Source organism: Lethenteron reissneri, chromosome 26, assembly GCF_015708825.2.
Source record: "Lethenteron reissneri isolate LAM-NWPU_2019-01 chromosome 26, ASM1570882v1, whole genome shotgun sequence".
Taxonomy (NCBI): domain Eukaryota; kingdom Metazoa; phylum Chordata; class Hyperoartia; order Petromyzontiformes; family Petromyzontidae; genus Lethenteron; species Lethenteron reissneri.
The window spans coordinates 18,078,536-18,097,015 of record NC_083804.1 but is presented as its reverse complement, the minus strand read 5'-3'; the positions used below and the strand labels follow the sequence as shown (position 1 = coordinate 18,097,015).

Genomic DNA, 18,480 nt, shown 5'->3' with positions numbered 1-18,480 from the left:
AGGGCTTCTATTTATTTTAAATCCTTAGAATATCTATATATTCACTGATATTTTGAGAACAATTACTCCTTTAATCTGTTTATTGTTCCGCTGATTGAGATTTTGATTGGTTGGATGAAATGTTTGACCTGAGTGCAACCCGGTCATCAGAGTCCCCTTTCTCCCTGATATGGAGGGATTTCAATGTCTGGGCCGACTCTCATGACAAGTTAGCCTGCCAGTTCATAGACAATATGCTTATCCTAGACTATTCGAGATCTCAATGGCCCAACTCATCGAGTTAGACATACACCTGACATTTTTTTTAGCACATCCCAATTTCTATTTTGGACATCATTCAGGTCGACCGGTCAGATAATTATCTGATTATATTTAAACTTGATATCAAAGCTTGCTTATATCCTCATCAGGGGCGGTTTCTTCATTAGGGCGATTGGGCGACGCACCACCAAAGTGTGAAAGGGACTTTTTCAATCACATTCAAAATCTCATTCAACCAGAGTTACGCTAGCCGTTACTGTGCCTCTGGATATAGTCCAATCAGCGTCATGTCACGTTCTGTGGAGTACCGCCTCTTTTTGGGCGATTTCACTCTGGCTGAGAATCGCCCAGAGTGTTCCCATAGACTTACATTCAAAGATGTTTTTTTTCGAACGGCGGGCGCTGCAATGCATTCTCTATGGCTTCCGGGAGGGCTCGCACGAACGTGCTTATGTCATCATACGTAAGCACGTTTCAGTCAACAATATTACTTGGCGCCACCTAGTGGAATCTTTAATAAAAGAAACTGAGTGGATTGTAATAATAGTGAGTATAGAAACAAACAAGGAGATGTATTGTAAGAGTCACTTTATTTTTCATTAATATTAAAGTAGTGAAGTTGCCTTTACATGCTTAAGCTGTTAATTTATCCATTGCATGGGTGGACCTTATCCTTATCAATCATCCAGACATTTGCCCCCCCCTGAGAGATTTTGCAGGAGCCGCCACTGATCCTCATCATGTTAAAAAATAAAGTATTCTAATTAGAGCAAACAAATAGTTAATATCCGATAACCTGTCAACATTTCTGCAGGAGGAACTGCGGACTGTTGACTCCACAGTTCAGCTTGCCGAGTTTGGAGACATGCGTACCGTTTCACTTACCAACGCTCTTGACTCAGTGGCTTCTAAATAAAAAATATCTAAAAATATATTTTTAAAAACACGCTTTAATGAAATGTACTGTCCGAGCTGCCCCTCCCCCTGCCCCCTTCCCCCATCGCCCCTCCCCTCCTTCCACACCCCCCGCCCCTGGGCTTGGCTCCCCGAGGCTTGCCGTGACGTCAGGGACCACGTGGTGATTTACAGGTAACGTCAGTTGACCGTGGACAATTAGAGCCGTTAAAAATATCGTTTAAAAATAGATAAAAAAATGTTTTATGATAGATATATAATATTGTCATCAGTATGACATAGCTATACGAAGTTTGCAGTCGATACGACATTGGGAATACGGTAGAAATTGAGTTACAAGATTTTTGGATACAACACACACACAGTAAGTTAAATAAATGCGTGTAAAATGTTTAAAAATATGTTTTGGATTTTTTATGATAGAATATCGTGTTGTCAGCAGTATGACATAGCTATACCAAGTTTGCAGTCGATAGCACATTGGGAAGTGTGTAAAAATTGAGTTACAATATTTATTTTTTGAGGATACGACAGAAAAAGTGAGTTAAATAAAAGCGTGTAAATAAAAATCGATTTGCTCGAAGCGTTTACCCCCTAAAGTCTGTTTCGCACAAAACGTTGTTCTCAGAAGGCAAGTATCCACAGCTGAATGCCATTGGTGAAAACTCGTCCTGCTGAATGACAACATTTCACTCAAACTGCGGAGGAAACAATATCACAAAGAAATATTTGATGCCAAAAATAGGTATTTTGCAAACATGATTGAAACTATATTCTTTGGCTCTTTCGGTAAAGTCACGTAGGTGAAAAAATAAAATAGAAAGGAACCAAAGAATATGGATCCTTGCAGTCACGAAAACTTCAAATCTAGAATGATTGAAACTGGTAAAGAATTGACCTCGGTATTTATTCAAAATTATCAGTGAGCTGGCCATCCTTCAATCCACCAAACATGCTCTTCCCAATACAGTGGAAACCCAGTCATGGCTTTCTATCTTACTTTGACAAGAAAATTCATATTGTCAGAATGCCCATACCCAAAACTGCTGTTCTAGCCGCCATAGATTTGCGCATTGAGTTTGGTGAGATTTTTGGCGTTTACTTGAAATTTTTTTAAGATAAATAAATGGGTCTTCCATCCCCTGCCGACGAGACACTAAACATTCAAACCGGGCCAGAGTTCACTTGCATTGACCCCTGCGACGTAGTTCGTTCGTGCCAAGAGCTGTGCGGCTGACGGGATGAGTAAATATACTCTTAGGTTTTTCGGTAAAGTCACGTAGGTAAAAAATAAAAGAAAAAATCAAAGGAATAAAATAATAAATCACGACGTTTCGGAGGCAACACAAGTCTCCGTCATCAGGTGGGACCGTCACAGCTACTACCTGATGACGGAGACTTGTGTTGCCTCCGAAACGTCGTGATTTATTATTTTATTTCTATCATTATTTCTATAAATTTGTATTACAAATTTTTTACCTACGTGACTTTACTGAAAAAAAAACCTAAGAATATGAATCCTTGCAGTCACGAAAGCTTCAAATCTCGAAGGGATGAGTAAACTAACTCTTAGTCGCGTGGAAGGGGGACAGGAGGCGGATTGCGTGGGACCGGGCAACCATCCAACAGCATCCTGCCCCAATCTTCATTGGCCACGATCGATCCATTTGCTGGACAGATCTCCTCTTCCCCGCGACCCGGAACCCGTCGCGATCCCGCGATGTTATCGATCCGACGGCGTCCACACAGTTCCTCCCGCACGCGGAATGATGCACGACAATGATTGATTATTTCCCGTTGCTCCGTCTCCCACGTGACCGGCTCGCGCGCTCCCACGTGACCGGCTCCGCGCGCTCCCACGTGACCGGCTCGCGCGCTCCCACGTGACCGGCTCCGTGCGCTCCCACGTGACCGACTCGCGCGCTCCCACGTGACCGGCTCGCGCGCTCCCACGTGACCGGCTCCGTGCGCTCCCACGTGACCGACTCGCGCGCTCCCACGTGACCGGCTCGCGCGCTCCCACGTGACCGGCTCGCGCGCTCCCACGTGACCGGCTCCGTGCGCTCCCACGTGACCGACTCGCGCGCTCCCACGTGACCGGCTCGCAGCGGCAGCGGCGGAAGAGGAAGAGGCGGAGGAGGAGGCGGCGGCGAGCGACGCGGAGGCCGCGAGGGACGACGAGGAGAGAGACGCTGAGAGACGAGGTGGGGGGAGAGAGACGGTGAGACACGGGGGGAGTGAGACACGGTGGGGGGGGGGATGAGACACGGGGGGGGGAGAGAGACGAGGTGGGGGGAGAGACGAGGTGGGGGGAGAGATGGTGAGACACGGGGGGAGTGAGACGAGGTGGGGGGGGGGGGAGACGAGGTGGGGGGGGGGAGACGGAGACACGGAGGGGGAGAGACACGGGGGGGGGGACGGAGACGAGGTGGGGGGGGGGGAGAGACGAGGTGGGGGGGGGAGAGACGCCGTTGCGACCCGGAGACAGAGACTGGGAGTCGGAGACGAGGGGGTGATGATGGTGGTGGTGGTGGGAGATTGCGAGAGGGACAAAGGGCAAGAGCGACGGACACACGGGACAGGGAGGGACACGGAGGCACAGACGTGGGAGACACAGGGGGATAGGGACAAAGATTCATCCCTTGAGTGCCTTTGGAGTATATGATGTGCCCATGGTTAGCGTGTGCTGGTTCGTGTTGTGCGAGTGCCATGGTGTGTGTGTTTGATGTGACATGGGGGTTGAGTGCCATGTGGTGTGTGTGTGCCTTCTGTTTCGACACTTAACGTGGCCTTAAAGGTGCCTTAACGTGCACATGGCCTGGCACAGGCGCCTTGGTGACGACAACGCCACTTAGTGGCGAATGGCGGTTGCTGAGCGGTTTAACGTTGTGTGTGAGTGTTGTGCCATGTGGTGTGAGTGCCATTGTGTGTGTGATGTGACATGGTGTGTGTGTGTGCCGTTTGATGTGTGTGTGTGTTGTGACATGTGGTGTGAGTGCCATTGGGTGTGTGAGTGCCATTGGGTGTATGTGTGGCATGGTGTGTGTGTGCTGTTTGATGTTGTGTGTGTGATGTGACATGGTGTTTGTGCTGTTTGATGTTGTGTGTGTGTGTTGTGCCATGTGGTGTGAATGCCATTGGGTGTGTGATGTGACATGGTATGTGTGTGTGCCGTTTGATGTTGTGTGAGTGTTGTGCCATGTGGTGAGAGTGCCATTGGGTGTGTGATGTGACATGGTGTGTGTGCTGTTTGATGTGTCTGTGTGTGATGTGACATGGTGTGTGTGTGTGCTGTTTGATGTTGTGTGTGAGTGTTGTGCCATGTGGTGTGAATGCCATTGGGTGTGTGATGTGACATGGTGTGTGTGCTGTTTGATGTGTGAGTGCCATTGGGTGTATGTGTGGCATGGTGTGTGTGTGCTGTTTGATGTTGTGTGTGTGTGATGTGACATGGTGTGTGTGTGTGTGCTGTTTGATGTTGTGTGTGTGTGTTGTGCCATGTGGTGTGAGTGCCATTGGGTGTGTGATGTGACATGGTATGTGTGTGTGCCGTTTGATCTTGTGTGAGTGTTGTGCCATGTGGTGTGAGTGCCATTGGGTGTGTGATGTGACATGGTGTGTGTGTGTGCTGTTTGATGTTGTGTGTGAGCGTTGTGCCATGTGGTGAGAGTGCCATTGGGTGTGTGATGTGACATGGTGTGTGTGCTATTTGATGTTGTGTGTGTGTGATGTGACATGGTGTGTGTGTGTGCTGTTTGATGTTGTGTGTGTGTGATGTGACATGGTGTGTGTGTGTACTGTTTGATGTTGTGTGTGTGTGTTGTGCCATGTGGTGAGAGTGCCATTGGGTGTGTGATGTGACATGGTGTGTGTGTGTGTACCGTTTGATGTTGTGTGTGTGTGATGTGCCATGGTGTGTGTGTGTGCTGTTTGATGTTGTGTGTGAGTGTTGTGCCATGTGGTGAGAGTGCCATTGGGTGTGTGATGTGACATGGTGTGTGTGTGTGCTGTTTGATGTTGTGTGTGTGTGATGTGACATGGTGTGTGTGTGTACTGTTTGATGTTGTGTGTGTGTGATGTGCCATGTGGTGAGAGTGCCATTGGGTGTGTGATGTGACATAGTGTGTGTGTGTGCTGTTTGATGTTTTTTGTGTGTGATGTGACATGGTGTGTGTGCCGTTTGATGTTGTGTGTGTGTGATGTGACATGGTGTGTGTGTGCCGTTTGATGTTGTGTGAGTGTTGTGCCATGTTGTGTGTGTGCCATTGGGTGTGTGATGTGACATGGTGTGTGTGTGTGCTGTTTGATGTTGTTTGTGTGTGTGATGTGACATGGTGTGTGTGTGTGCCGTTTGATGTTGTGTGTGAGTGTTGTGCCATGTTGTGTGAGTGCCATTAGGTGTGTGATGTGACATGGTGTGTGTGTGTGTACCGTTTGATGTTGTGTGTGTGTGATGTGCCATGGTGTGTGTATATGTGCCATGTGGTTTTCAGTTTCATTTATTAGGTATAGCCCTGGTGAGCCATTCGGCTCTTGAATCGGGTGCAACCGCAACAAACAAAAATTAAACATGAACAAGACAAAACCATCTTAAAGTGACTATGCGCAAACAGAAAAATCCAGGAAAAAACTGCAAAGTCTTCCAGAAAAAAAGCATTGTACACCAACGCTGTGCAAAAATCCCAGTGGGATGCAAGTCAAACAACAACAACCACAAGACAACTTAGATTAAAGCCATCATTCTAGCTTTGTACTACAACATACAAACATGGCCAAACCAAAAAACTTTTCGAAATCACCAAAATAAAGCCATAAAAGCAATGTAACAGTGATCATAGGAACTGTGACCGAAATTTCACAATTAACGACATAAACAACATGTACCACCAAACCCTGTAGCCATAGCTGGCTGCATGAGTCACTCCACAACAGCAGGAGCATCAGTCGGAGTATCAAATTTTTAAAAATGCATCTTTAAAGATCAGCACACTAAATCAAAACACAAGATCATAAGTTGCAGCGGTCATCCGGAACGAAAACATTTGATTTTAGGCCACTGAATAGCAGTGGCAGCTAGGGGTGTTACAACTCCTGTAGAGCAGTTTTGAGTGAAGATCTCATATAAGAGTGTAGGGGCCACAGATGGGGCATCATCTCGGTCTGTCAACCCATGGCACATGTTGGATCTGTCCCGTGACCTCCAGTCAGCGAGCCTTCGACACTCCACGTGGCCTCAGAGTGCACCTGGCCTGGCACAGGCGTCGTGGTGACGACACCGCCACTGAGTGACGAATAGAGCGAGTGTAGTGTATGTGATGTGCCACGCTGTGTGTGCTGTGCGTGTGAGCAGATGTCGCCACGGAGGTGTGCCAAGAAGATGGTGCCGATTCTCCAGTGCGAGTGGGGCACCTGTGCATTTGTCTCCTCCAGCATTGAGGTGTTCAGCAGCCATGTGGGCTCCCACCTGCGTGCCCACCTATCCCAGATTTCCACAGGTGTGGGGACGATATATTATGTTTTCATTTGATAGACAGGTGACCTTGTTCAGTCATTCATGTTACCATGTGGTTGTTTCTTGATGGCAAATTAACACGATGTATTGTCATCGCAAACAGTACAGTTATGTCAGTTGCGAACCCGACTGCAGTTAGCAAAGTGCACACGTGTGTTGTGTATGTTATTTATGTGCACAGCCATGCATACACCAGTGACGGTAATCTGAACCAGTCCTTGGTCTCACCTAGACCTCAAATGAGTACTCGGTGTGGTAAACATTGCCACTGGGGAGACAAAGGCGGTCGGACATGGTGCTGCCCGCCCACCCCTTCTTGTGCCGTGCCAGCCCCTCAGGGGGTTCACTTTCAGTACTTGCCCCAACAGTCTAGTAAGGCTATACGGGGGGGAACTTGTCTTTGTGTGCCTAGGCGAGGTGACCTGCCTGTGGAGGGAATGCGGCTTCACAGCATACGAGGGTCCGCCCGAGTTAGAACGTCACATCTACTTCCACGCCTTCCACACCAAACTCAAGCAGCTGGGCCTGTTCGTCCTCGATTCGTGCAAGGCAGCCATCCCCACGCCAGACCCTGCTGCTGACGCTTCGTTGCCGCAACTGCAGGCGGAGGCAGCGCCGCTGCCTGGCGGCGCGTGCGACCAGGGCGCGGTGATGCGGAGCGTGCCGAGTTGCGGCCTCGACAGCCACACGCGCAACCTCGTGCCCGAGCTGCCCGACAGCTTCAAGTGCCAGTGGGATGGCTGCGAAGTGAGCACACACACACACACCCACCACGAAGATGCTCTGTGTAATCTTAACAGACTTTTGGGACCGGCAAGGTACACGAGGGGGTGGGTGGCCAGCACCATGCCTTTGGCTCCCCAGTCCCGATGTTTACACATTACACCAGATACTAATGTAAGGCTGAGTCGTCGTAGGGGAGGCCCACAATTCAGATAATTGTCACTTGTGTTGGCCTTAAGTGGGAATCGAACCCAGGTGACCGGGTTCGTAACGCAGCACACTCACCGTTGTACTTCCGCTCCCCACTACTTATATATACTGTACTATATATACACACATATGCTGTACACTTACAATCGCATCGCATATCATATGCGGTTAACCAATTGCTACGTGCGTGATCCTATTAATCTATTATTTGATGAGCCGATGCCCAGTTACATTGCCTTTGCTGTGTGTACATTGCGTGCGATATGCGGTGTACGTGTGGCATGCGTCCCCTGCCTCTGCCTGGTGTGTATTGCAGAGTAAATTCTCTCACCCCGAGTGGTTTTACCGGCACGTGGATTCCCACACGGAGAAGTTCAAGCAGCCCGGCGCGGTCAACACTGACGGAGGTTCCATCACCTGCCTTTGGAAAGGTTCGCTGCTCACGCGTGTGACCCTGTGTTCCATTTGCTCTTTGCCCATGACCTGTGTGTGTCTGCTCGCATGTGTGTGTTCAGTGTGTCGGACGTGGTGCTGGCCACCCTCCCACCCCCTCGTGTGCCATGCCGGCCTTCATAGGTGCTCACTAACAGCACTTGCCCAAACAGTCCGTTCAGGCTATACGGGAGATCTTTGTGTGTTGGGAGCGGTGGTGCAGTGGTTCGTGCACTGCGCTAAGAACCCGGTGACCCGAGTTTGATTCCTGCCCACGATCAATGACAGTATCCGTTTGTGCAGATGCATCGTTGTCGTCATCGTTGTTGTTGGGTTCCCCCTTTGCTCTCTCAGAATGCGAGGCCACGTGCCGCATGCGCTTCCGCCTGTGCGAGCACTTGCGCTCGCATACGCAGGAGAGGGTGGTTGCATGTCCCACCTGCGGAGGCATGTTCTCCAACAACACCAAGCTCATCGACCACGTCACACGACACCAGACCGACCAGGGTAACGAACGCAACAGTCTACCACGTAGCCCTGTAATACTGCTGCCGCCAGTGTTGTTAGCAAGTGGCTATTAAGGTCAGCACGGCGCCCAAGTCAGTTGAGGGTAGTCGGGCACCGATCCTGAATATCTTAGTGTCCCTGCTGTGATTGCCAGTGCTGATGCTCTCGTGCCACGGCGGCAGGAGGGTGTTCAAGGCTGCCGAGTCAACCCGTGTCGGTGTAAATGCATGAATAGGCGAATGGTACCAGTCTAACGTCAAAGTAGAGTGAGTATAATGAGCTCTTTTTAGTCATGGGCAGGGATCGGAAGCCTAAATTACAAGAAGAGTCATTTTTTTAGAAATCGGTAAAAACTCAATATTTCAAGAGCCGCCAAGGCATGTGATTGCGAGACGGTGGTCCTTAGTAAGTAACATCACGCAGCATCCCTTAAAGAGCCGCCCGTTACCGACCCCCATTCACGGGGGAATTGATCTGCAAAACCTGAAGGGCAATGGAAATCGTGGCACTACAAGCATGGTGATGCGATTCTGTCGAGTGCAAAGACTACAGAGAAGCAGCAGTGGTAACTTCCTTGAGTCCTTCGGCTTTGGGGCTCCCGAGCTCGTTGAGCCGGTTATTTGAATACCATCTGACCCAGAGGTGCTGTCGTCACGTTTATTGATGCCAGAGTAGACGTATCATCCAAGTGCAACAAGTAGAGTAAGGGTTGAGTGGTATTTGTGGTGTTTTATTTGCACATTGTACTTTGCTCTGGTGTATTTGCAAGTGGTATGTGTGCCGTGGTGTGTTGTGTTGGTGAATTGTGTATGTCGGTGAGTGGTATGTGTGTTATGTTGTGTGATGATGAGTCGTATGCGTGTTGTGTGATGGTGAGGTGTAAGCGTGATGTGTTGTGTGATGGTGAGTGGTATGCGTGTCGTGTGATGTTCGAGGTCCTCAGCCAGTCGTGGAAATTCCACATTCATATGATGAGGACCAGCCTACCTAGATGATAACCACTGTTGCCCTTCTTAAAGTGGTACTAGTATAGTGCATGCACTGCTTGTTGTTGTGCGGAGTGTATGGGGTGTTTGTAGTGGGTGGCACGCGTGCAATAGTAAGTTGTTGTGTGTTCACGATGCAATGTCATTGACAAGGTAATGCAATCCTAATGTGTACGTGGTGCATGCTTGCAGTGGCAGTATTTCAGTGTTCCCACTGCTCCAAGAACTTCACGAGTGAACGGATCTTGAGAGACCACATGCGACACCACAGTGAGTTTTGCACAATCGCCACCACCAACGCAGCATGGTTCTCTTTAAAATGCTGCACCGCACACATCACGTACACCGTCACATCTTCGAGAGCCAATGAAAACTAGGCACATCAACTCAAAATATACCACCACAATCACCACCATGTATAACCACTATACAGAGTCGTTACCACACACACCACTCCACTTTGAAGCACCAATTATGGCTTCGTCATTGATCGAAGGTCGTACAGTGAATGCAAGATGCATGAACTCCACCTCTCACAATGTCACTCAACCCAAGTCGGTATCCGTGGGAGTATTTTGAAGTTCATTTTTTAAACTCCTTACAGAAGTATTTAAATACATATTTTACCATCTAGGAAATATTGACTTTGTATTTTACTTTGGCAGAAGAGAGCCACTTTTGTGCCCACACCTAATTTCCCAACCACCAAGTCTTAGATTGTCTCACGTTTGCTTCTGTGCCTCCAAACCTACCTTGCGAACAGCCTGAGCCGCATGTCCGGGTTTTTGCTTTCCGCCTTGTTGAGTTCCATTTCGCTCCCATGCGCACTTTGCTGCCCTCTTCTCCCTGTGCCTAACCCCTGCCCCCACCTCAGTTCTCCAGGCTTCACCCCCTTCTTGTTTGAATCCTCTATAAAGGGGTCTGCTTTACAGACCGGATAGATTAAGTGCAACCCTCAGCGTCTGTTCTTTGCTGTTGTGTGCAATATGTGGTAGAATTCATTGCATGGAATGCGATAGGCATGTGTTTCTTCACCCCATCCAGGATTTTATTCGCATTCAGGATCACAATTTGTTTAAAAGAATTACAGACAGACCTCGCTTATTGCTCAAGATGCGTTCCTGGAGAAGTGAGCGCAAATAGAATCGGCACTAAAAGGGGTCCGACAGCATTATTTCTTATGCATGAGCAATTTATGAGGGCTTCGTTTCAGTATCCGTAAGAGCACAAATAATAATCCAGGTAGAAAACATGTTATATATATTTTTAAAAACTAATTTATTTTCACGTCAGTAAATATTATGTACTCTACTCAAGTGCATTCTACTGTACTCCTAAAAGGCAGCGGTGGGAGACGAGGTTGGGGGAGCTGGTGCTCTCCCCATCTGAGTTCTATTAGTGATGCCCTCGGTCGACACTTCTGTGGTGAGGTTTCTTTTAGGTGGAGCCTCTGAGACTCCATATTGGTGTCGTGAGTTCTCACCTGGATAAACGTACTGTAATAAAACTGGAGAGGGAAAAAAAATCGATATTTTTATGTAACCATGGCCACGAATTGTAATAATCGAATTGCGCGTGGTGGAGTGCTGATTGGCTTAGAGTGTGCGTCTTCCTCTCATTGGCTGAGCGAATGTAAACAAAGTTGGTGGTGGGTGCATTTCATCGGCCTGGCTGGAGCTGCGTGTTCTCACTCAAAAGCGAGTTTGGATTTAAATTTTTCTGTCAAACAAAAAATTATCCAGGACAAAAAGCAACATCACGATTCAATGTTCGACGGGGTCGCGCTATGCAAGATCTGCCTCTACATACTTTTTCTAATTTGTGCTGTCTCGTATTGTCTGTACTATCTCATACCATTTCATATATTCTTAGTCTAATTTATTTTCTACTCTTAGGTTTTTTCGGTAAAGTCACGTAGGTAAAAATAATAATAATAAAAGTAAAAAAAAAATCACGACGTTTCGGAGGCAACACTTTACTTGATACAGCAATCGTGCTGTGACGGTTCCACCTGAAGACGGAAGCTTGTGTTGCCTCCGAAACGTCGTGATTTTCATTAAACTTTTATTAATTTTAATTAATTTTATTATTTTTTACCTACGTGACTTTACCGAAAAAACCTAAGAGTATGAATCCTTGCAGCCAGGAAAGCTTCAAATCTAGAATTAATTTATTTTCTCATCGATACCCTCTTGTTTTTACCATATCACTCGTGCTGTCTTTGCACTGGCTTCGTTGTTTAACTTCGTATGTACTGTCTTGTTTCCACTGTCTTGTTTGTACCGTCTATCGTGATTGTACTTCTAGTTTTTTCTCTCCTATTAATTCCGATCGTTATTCTAATGGGAAATGTGGATAAAATGTCCACGCCTTGAAGAACATTATTAATTTACACAGTTCTGCAATTGTTATCCAGGGTGTTGAAATATACCTTAACTGATGTCAATAATCGATCATCAATGACTCAATGTTGATGTGTTCATAAATAAAATACTGCCTTGAAAGAAAAGATATAAAATTGGTGACGTCTAGGGCAATGGCCCTTCTTTGTAGCACGGTAATGAACTGCTGAGTCAGTGGATCGTTTCATGCCTAACGTGATATTTCATATCCGTGCTGTCTGGTATTGAATGCAGTCAACCACTACAAGTGTCCTTTCTGCGACATGACATGCCCGGCCCCATCTTCGCTGCGCCATCACATCCGGTACCGGCATGAGCTGGAGAAACCCTTCCCCTGCTCGCTGTGCCAGCATGGGTACGGTGCCTGCACGCACTATCGCATAGTTCACTACACGCACAAACACATTTCACATGGCACATAACCAGCCATGTTAAGCATTATAGTTCAAATCCTACGATGAAAAATATACACACATGCATTAAGCTGATAAGTATCTGGGAGGCTCAACCAGGGCACATGGTGAGTTGGCCCCACTTGAATATGGCTACATCCACTCAACCACTCGCCCCATCCAGAGAGTAATGACCTCTACGCACCTTTTCATAACGTTGGCCCAGCCGACTGCTCATAGGCCCTCCCACATATCTGCCAACCCTACCCACAACCCCGATGTTGAGCATGAGACTAGAAAACGTTTAACTGGGACAAAATCCAGATTCTTACAAATGCTTTAGAACACCAGAACTGCCCCGCCCAAAGCAGAATGTTTGGTCGCTTTACATCTACAACACTCACAATACACGCATTGTATTGCGCACTGCACAGTATTATCTGACAATATCTGTCATGCCATCGCAGATGGAATTTGTGGCTTTCGCTGGCTTTGGTCAAAACGAGCATGTGGCAGCTGCCACTATATGATGATATAAACAGAGTACCTGGAGAAAATCCATGGGTTAACACGTAAAAAACTGTTCTACAAACCTGGCGGCCCGAGTTCAAATCGCCCACAGCTAATACCATTGACCAGTACCTCACTGGTCCTGGGCCTCCCCTAGGTCCACTCAGCATAGAATGGTTAGCTCGTACGGTGTGTAAACATCGCCACTTCGGGAGACAAAGCCAGCTGGGCCTGGTTATCGCCACCCACTCCCTCTTGTGCCGTGCCAGCTTTTATAGTTGCTCATTAATTGCACTTGCCCCAACAGTCTGTTAAGGCTATATGGGGTATCTTTGTATTTGTGGTGTTCTGCGGGCTGATGTGGACGCTGTGCCGGGCTCCGCTGTGCGTGGGCGTAGATGTAAGAACCAGGCGGACCTGCGTCGCCACATGGAGACGCACTCCACTGGGAAGCCCCACGGCTGCGATGCGCCGGGGTGCGACTTCACCGCGCGCACGGTCAACACCGTGCGGCAGCACTACCGGCGCGTGCATCAGGTGAGCAACAACCACCAGCTCTGTGAAAAATAACCGCCACAACCGCCACAACAACCGCAACCACCACTGTTAACAACAACCACAACTGCTACAACAACCACAACCACAACTGTCAATAACAAGCGAAACTGCCACAACGACCGCAACCACCACTGTGAATAACAACAACATCAACTGCGAATAACAACAACATCAACTGCTACAACAACCACAACTGCTACAACAACCGCAACTGTCAATAACAAGCGAAACTTCCACAACAACTGCAACCACCGCAGTGAATAGCAACTGCAACAATAACCACAACAATCGCAACCACCATTGTGAGCAACAACCGCAAGAATAATCACAACAATAGCCACAACTTCCACAACAACTGTAACCACCACTATGAATAACAACCGCTACAAATAACCACAACCAGCGCCACCACTGCGAATAACAATGCCAACAACCACAAACAACCACCAGCATGAATATCATCCTCAACCGTGTCATACAGCGCTAATAGCATCCACAGCAGGCAGCAACCACTAAACACAACACAAACAACAAAGAATGCGAGTTGGTACGTATATACACAGCCATTTTGTCAATCCACTGCCAGACCAGGCCTCCCTATGCCATGCGGGTCATCGGGGGGGGTTATTTGACCATACTTCACCACGCTGCCCGGTGCAGGTTGGTGAAGGCGAGGAGCGTCAGATCCCGGGGGACACGCCATGTTTGTCATCACGCTGTCCCTCGTTGCTGTGTCCCCACTGTGCTCCGGCGTGCCGCTTGTGCCTCGGCGTGCCGCTTGTGCTCCGATGTGCCGCGTGTGCTCCAGGGTCCCGCTTGTGCCTCGGCGTGATGCGTGTGCTACAGGGTACCGGGTGTGCTCCAACATGCCACGTGTGATCCAACATGATGCGTGTGCTACAGGGTACTGGGTGTGCTCCAACATGATGTGTGTGCTCCAACGTGTACCGCGTGTGCTCCAACATGATGCGTGTGCTCCAACGTGTACCGCGTGTGCTCCAACATGATGTGTGTGCTCCAACGTGTACCGCGTGTGCTCCAACATGATGTGTGTGCTCCAACGTGTACCGCGTGTGCTCCAACATGCCACGTGTGATCCAACATGATGCGTGTGCTACAGGGTACTGGGTGTGCTCCAACATGATGTGTGTGCTCCAACGTGTACCGCGTGTGCTCCAACATGATGCGTGTGCTCCAACGTGCCGTGTGTGATCCAACATGATGCGTGTGCTACAGGGTACTGGGTGTGCTCCAACATGATGTGTGTGCTCCAACGTGTACCGCGTGTGCTCCAACATGATGTGTGTGCTCCAACGTGTACCGCGTGTGATCCAACATGCCGCGTGTGATCCAACATGATGCGTGTGCTCCAACGTGTACCGCGTGTGATCCAACATGCCGCGTGTGATCCAACATGATGCGTGTGCTCCAACGTGTACCGCGTGTGATCCAACATGATGCGTGTGATCCAACATGATGCGTGTGCTCCAACGTGTACCGCGTGTGATCCAACGTGCCATGTGTGCTCCAACGTGCCGTGTGTGCTCCGACATGACGCGTGTGATCCAACATGACGCGTGTGCTCCGGTGTGCAGGGCGCCGCGGCCGCGTGCTACAAATGCCACTGCTGCGAGAAGGCCTTCTCGCGTGGCAGCACCCTCACCAGGCACCTGCGCGTGGCTCACCGCTTCCGCTGGCCGCCGGGATACCCACGCTTCCGGTACTCGAGCTGCATCGTCTTCTTTTAAAGATGAGCCACAGTCATGCGATTGTGGCCGTGCAACTCAAACTATGGACCACGTAGTAAACCACTGTAGTTCTGCGCTCCTTCAACGGAGGAGGAATAGCAATGCTTCACGAATTCTCTCCAGAAGTTCTAGATTTGAAGCTTTCGTGACTGCAAGGATTCATATTCTTAGGTTTTTTCGGTAAAGTCATGTAGGTAAAAATTTTAAATTTAAATTAATAAAAGTGAAATAAAAATAAAATAAAAATCACAACGTTTCGGAGGCAACACAAGCTTCCATCTTCGGGTGGAACCGTCACAGCACGATAGCTGTATCAAGTAAATGAGAGATTGCAGGAGCTACCACTCCGTTTATATAATGGTTGGAGAAGGGGGGGGGGGTAAGGGCCAAGTGCAGCACACTTTTTATTAATATGGTAAGGTGAGGCTTAAGAGGGTGAGCCTTTGTTATGGAGAGGTACGGTTTGTGACTCAAACTGTGACAAGGAGACAACCACTAAACATGGTAAACCTGTAATAGTTGTCTGTCAAATAAGATTGGCAAATAAGTGTAGTTAAATCTTTTTTGCATGGTTAATCACATCTTTCCAATGATTACTCAGTTTGTAACCATCATCACGGTTGATATTATGTCTGTGTTTGTATATTTGTATGGCTTCGTGTACAAACCTTTGATGGTAGCCAGGAGGTTTGCAGAGAACCTTGGTCTCGGAAAAGACAATTTCATGAGAGCCCACCGAGTTGTAGCAATGATCGACAACGGCCAAAGAATCAGTTCTGCCGTGTTTCAGATCTGACTTGTGCTCGCGGACACGATCAGAAACATGACGTTTCGTTTCTCCAATGTAGCAATCACCACAAATGCAACTCAATTTATAGACTCCAGGATACTGTAAGTCAGGAACGACATCCTTCACAGATGGAATCAAATCACGGATTTTATGCACTGTACTGAATCGGACTTGGATCTTATGTTTGTTTAGAATTTTGGAGATCTTTTTGGTCACGCCTGCTATGTATGGTAACGTGATAGTTTTGGTCGGAGTTTCATGTGGCTGTTTCTGTGTGGTGGGAGAGACAGCTTGGCAGATAGTGCGGTCAGAGTATCCGTTCATCCTGAGGGCCCGATGTACATGTCTTAATATTTTACTTTTATTAGTTTTACCTACGTGACTTTGCCGAAAAACCTAAGAATATGAATCCTTGCAGTCACAAAAGCTTCAAATCTAGCCTCAATAGACTGTTGGGGCAAGTGCCTTTAGATAGCACCTATGGAGGCTGGCACACGAGGGTGTGGGCGGCCAGCACTACACCCGGTGCCTTTGGTCTCCCCAGCAGTGATGTTTACACATTGTGCCAGGTATCTCTTTTAAGGCAGAGCCAAAACAGAGGAACAAATCTTTTTAAGTAAAGATACATTTTGACTCGTGCAAGAAGTCTTCTGTGTATGATGATGTTGTACAGTAGGTGGTGGTAGCGGGTGTGGAAGCCTTCATCCAGCAGTGGATTGACCGTGGCTGATGACGACGACGACGGTGTGCAGGTACCAGGAGCACGAGGACGGGTACCGGCGCGTGCAGCTTGTGCGCTACGAGACCGTGGAGCTTGCGGAGCAGCTCATCAAGGACTGCGAAGAAGAGCAGCACCAGCAGCACATGCAGCAGCTGGAACTGGAACAGCAGCAGCAGGAGCAGGAGACAGAGGAGATGGAACTGCAGCTGGAACTACAGCTGGAAGAGCAGCAGCAGGAGACGCTGCAGCAGACAGAATAACACTTGCATTCACAGGAGACTCAGATGCTGTCATATGCAGAGGACCTAAACCTGCATTGAATTGACCAATAGTCAACATTTTAACATGGAATTTTATTAAGCCCTATAAGAATGAATTACTTTTATTGACATGGCTGGTGTCTTACGAGAGACGAAAGAGCAAGTGTGGGCCAATTTGCGGTCCCAGATTAAGAACCAAATAGACCAATTTTACTGCACGTTAACACTTAGTAATGCAGTCTCGTTACAACGTATTTCACAAATAGCTTTTTTATGCAATGCTTTGTGCTGTGATTTAAACCCATAATAAAAGTGTCACCTTTTGTAGCAGAGTAAAGCGTGTGAATTGAATACACCCAATTGAGGAAAAGAACTACCTAACCGTGTGGCATCAGATCACTTCCACATTAGTGGGAAGTGATGTTAGAGTTGACAATTGAGACGCTAAGAAGTGCACAAAGAAGCAAGGAGAGAAGCATTTTTGTGTTTCATATAGGATCCTTATGGCAGTACCCCGGGGGACCAAATAATACAAAATGGCCGAGGCAATTAAATATCTTATTCAGAGGCAGTTTTTTTTTCCAGGGTTGTACTTAACTCCAATCAATCTGAAATCAGTGCTACTTCGCGATGTCGAAACGCAGCAAGGACGGTTGCGCCAAAACCCTGAATGCTCGCGGTACGCACCGTTAGTGGTGCATCGTGTAGAGCTCGTTGAGATGAGTCGATTGCCGCATCGCTGACCAACAGACTCAAAATTACTGCATCACGGACATTATGCGAGAGCCAGAGTACTATGGTACCCCCCGGGGAACCGCCATAAGGGTTATATACAGAGAGGAACACATGAATGAGGCTGCGATGGAGATGCAACGTCATGGCTCCATCCAAGTTGAGTCCGCTCAGCTCCACCGTCCCCACGACTGGGCCAGCGCGGCCGTGAAGTCAGCGGATGGCGTGGTGCACTCGCACTGTCGTCAGCAGGGCCTTAAGTTGGCACCGCATGGCAGGAAAAGCCACGCCGGTGCACAGCCACAACTTCTGGTGCTCGGGCTCGGCCCCTACCGGCCAACCTTCCACGACGTTGAAACGGACCAAGATGCCACTGGCACACACAAGTGCTGCCCTCTCCAAACGCCCGTGCCCAACTACAAAGCAGAAGTCGGAATTGTCCTGTGGTGTGGGCCTCAAGAGGGTGACTTACCCTCACCTGCCCTCAGCCCCCTATGGAGTTAACACCGGAGCTCAGATGGCAGTCTGTGGAAGGTGAAAAGAGCCTACGCCAATCTCATGAATAATCTTCAGATACCAATCTACATTTTTAAACACAATTTCGACATCTGATTGTTGTATTTATACTGTTAATACTGTAATAGTGACATGGCAAAGAAATTTAAATTTTCACAGGCATAAAAATACAATACTTTAGGTCATTTAGTCATAGCAGAGGATCGTTGTACCAAACGTGTCACCTTGCGACAGCATTCGCATAAACTAATCTTGCTGCCATACACCGGTGTCGAGTGAGGTTTGATCCACAGATTACAGGAGGA

The 18,480-nt window shown here is 48.2% G+C and overlaps 1 protein-coding gene across 4 annotated transcripts; it reads left to right on the top strand.

Moving 5' to 3' along the window:
• Positions 1-1,506: 1,506 nt before the first annotated feature.
• Positions 1,507-17,254, top strand: LOC133347760 (histone H4 transcription factor-like). 4 transcript variants are annotated; one of them, XM_061560337.1, is made up of 11 exons: positions 1,507-1,539; positions 3,292-3,397; positions 6,527-6,671; positions 7,101-7,435; positions 7,938-8,052; positions 8,408-8,560; positions 9,739-9,816; positions 12,183-12,303; positions 13,249-13,387; positions 15,004-15,128; positions 16,699-17,254. In XM_061560337.1, the coding sequence occupies exons 3-11, from the start codon at positions 6,527-6,529 to the stop codon at positions 16,925-16,927; spliced, it is 1,440 nt and encodes a 479-aa protein (XP_061416321.1). In that variant the 5' UTR covers positions 1,507-1,539; positions 3,292-3,397; the 3' UTR covers positions 16,928-17,254. The 4 variants fall into 4 exon arrangements, with proteins under 4 accessions (XP_061416321.1, XP_061416319.1, XP_061416318.1 ...); XM_061560335.1 differs by lacking the exon at positions 1,507-1,539 and having other exon boundaries at positions 3,273-3,397; positions 7,292-7,435; XM_061560334.1 differs by lacking the exon at positions 1,507-1,539 and having other exon boundaries at positions 3,279-3,380.
• Positions 17,255-18,480: the final 1,226 nt, after the last annotated feature.

What these genes read in the sequence shown, in the direction of transcription:
- LOC133347760 (XM_061560337.1), top strand. Translation starts at nt 6,527, where the DNA reads ATGTCGCCACGGAGGTGTGCCAAGAAGATGGTGCCGATTCTCCAGTGC. An exon ending in AGACCACATGCGACACCACA is followed by an intron (nt 9,817 to 12,182) that starts GTGAGTTTTGCA and finishes TATTGAATGCAG; the next exon opens with TCAACCACTACAAGTGTCCT. An exon ending in CCGGGATACCCACGCTTCCG is followed by an intron (nt 15,129 to 16,698) that starts GTACTCGAGCTG and finishes GACGGTGTGCAG; the next exon opens with GTACCAGGAGCACGAGGACG.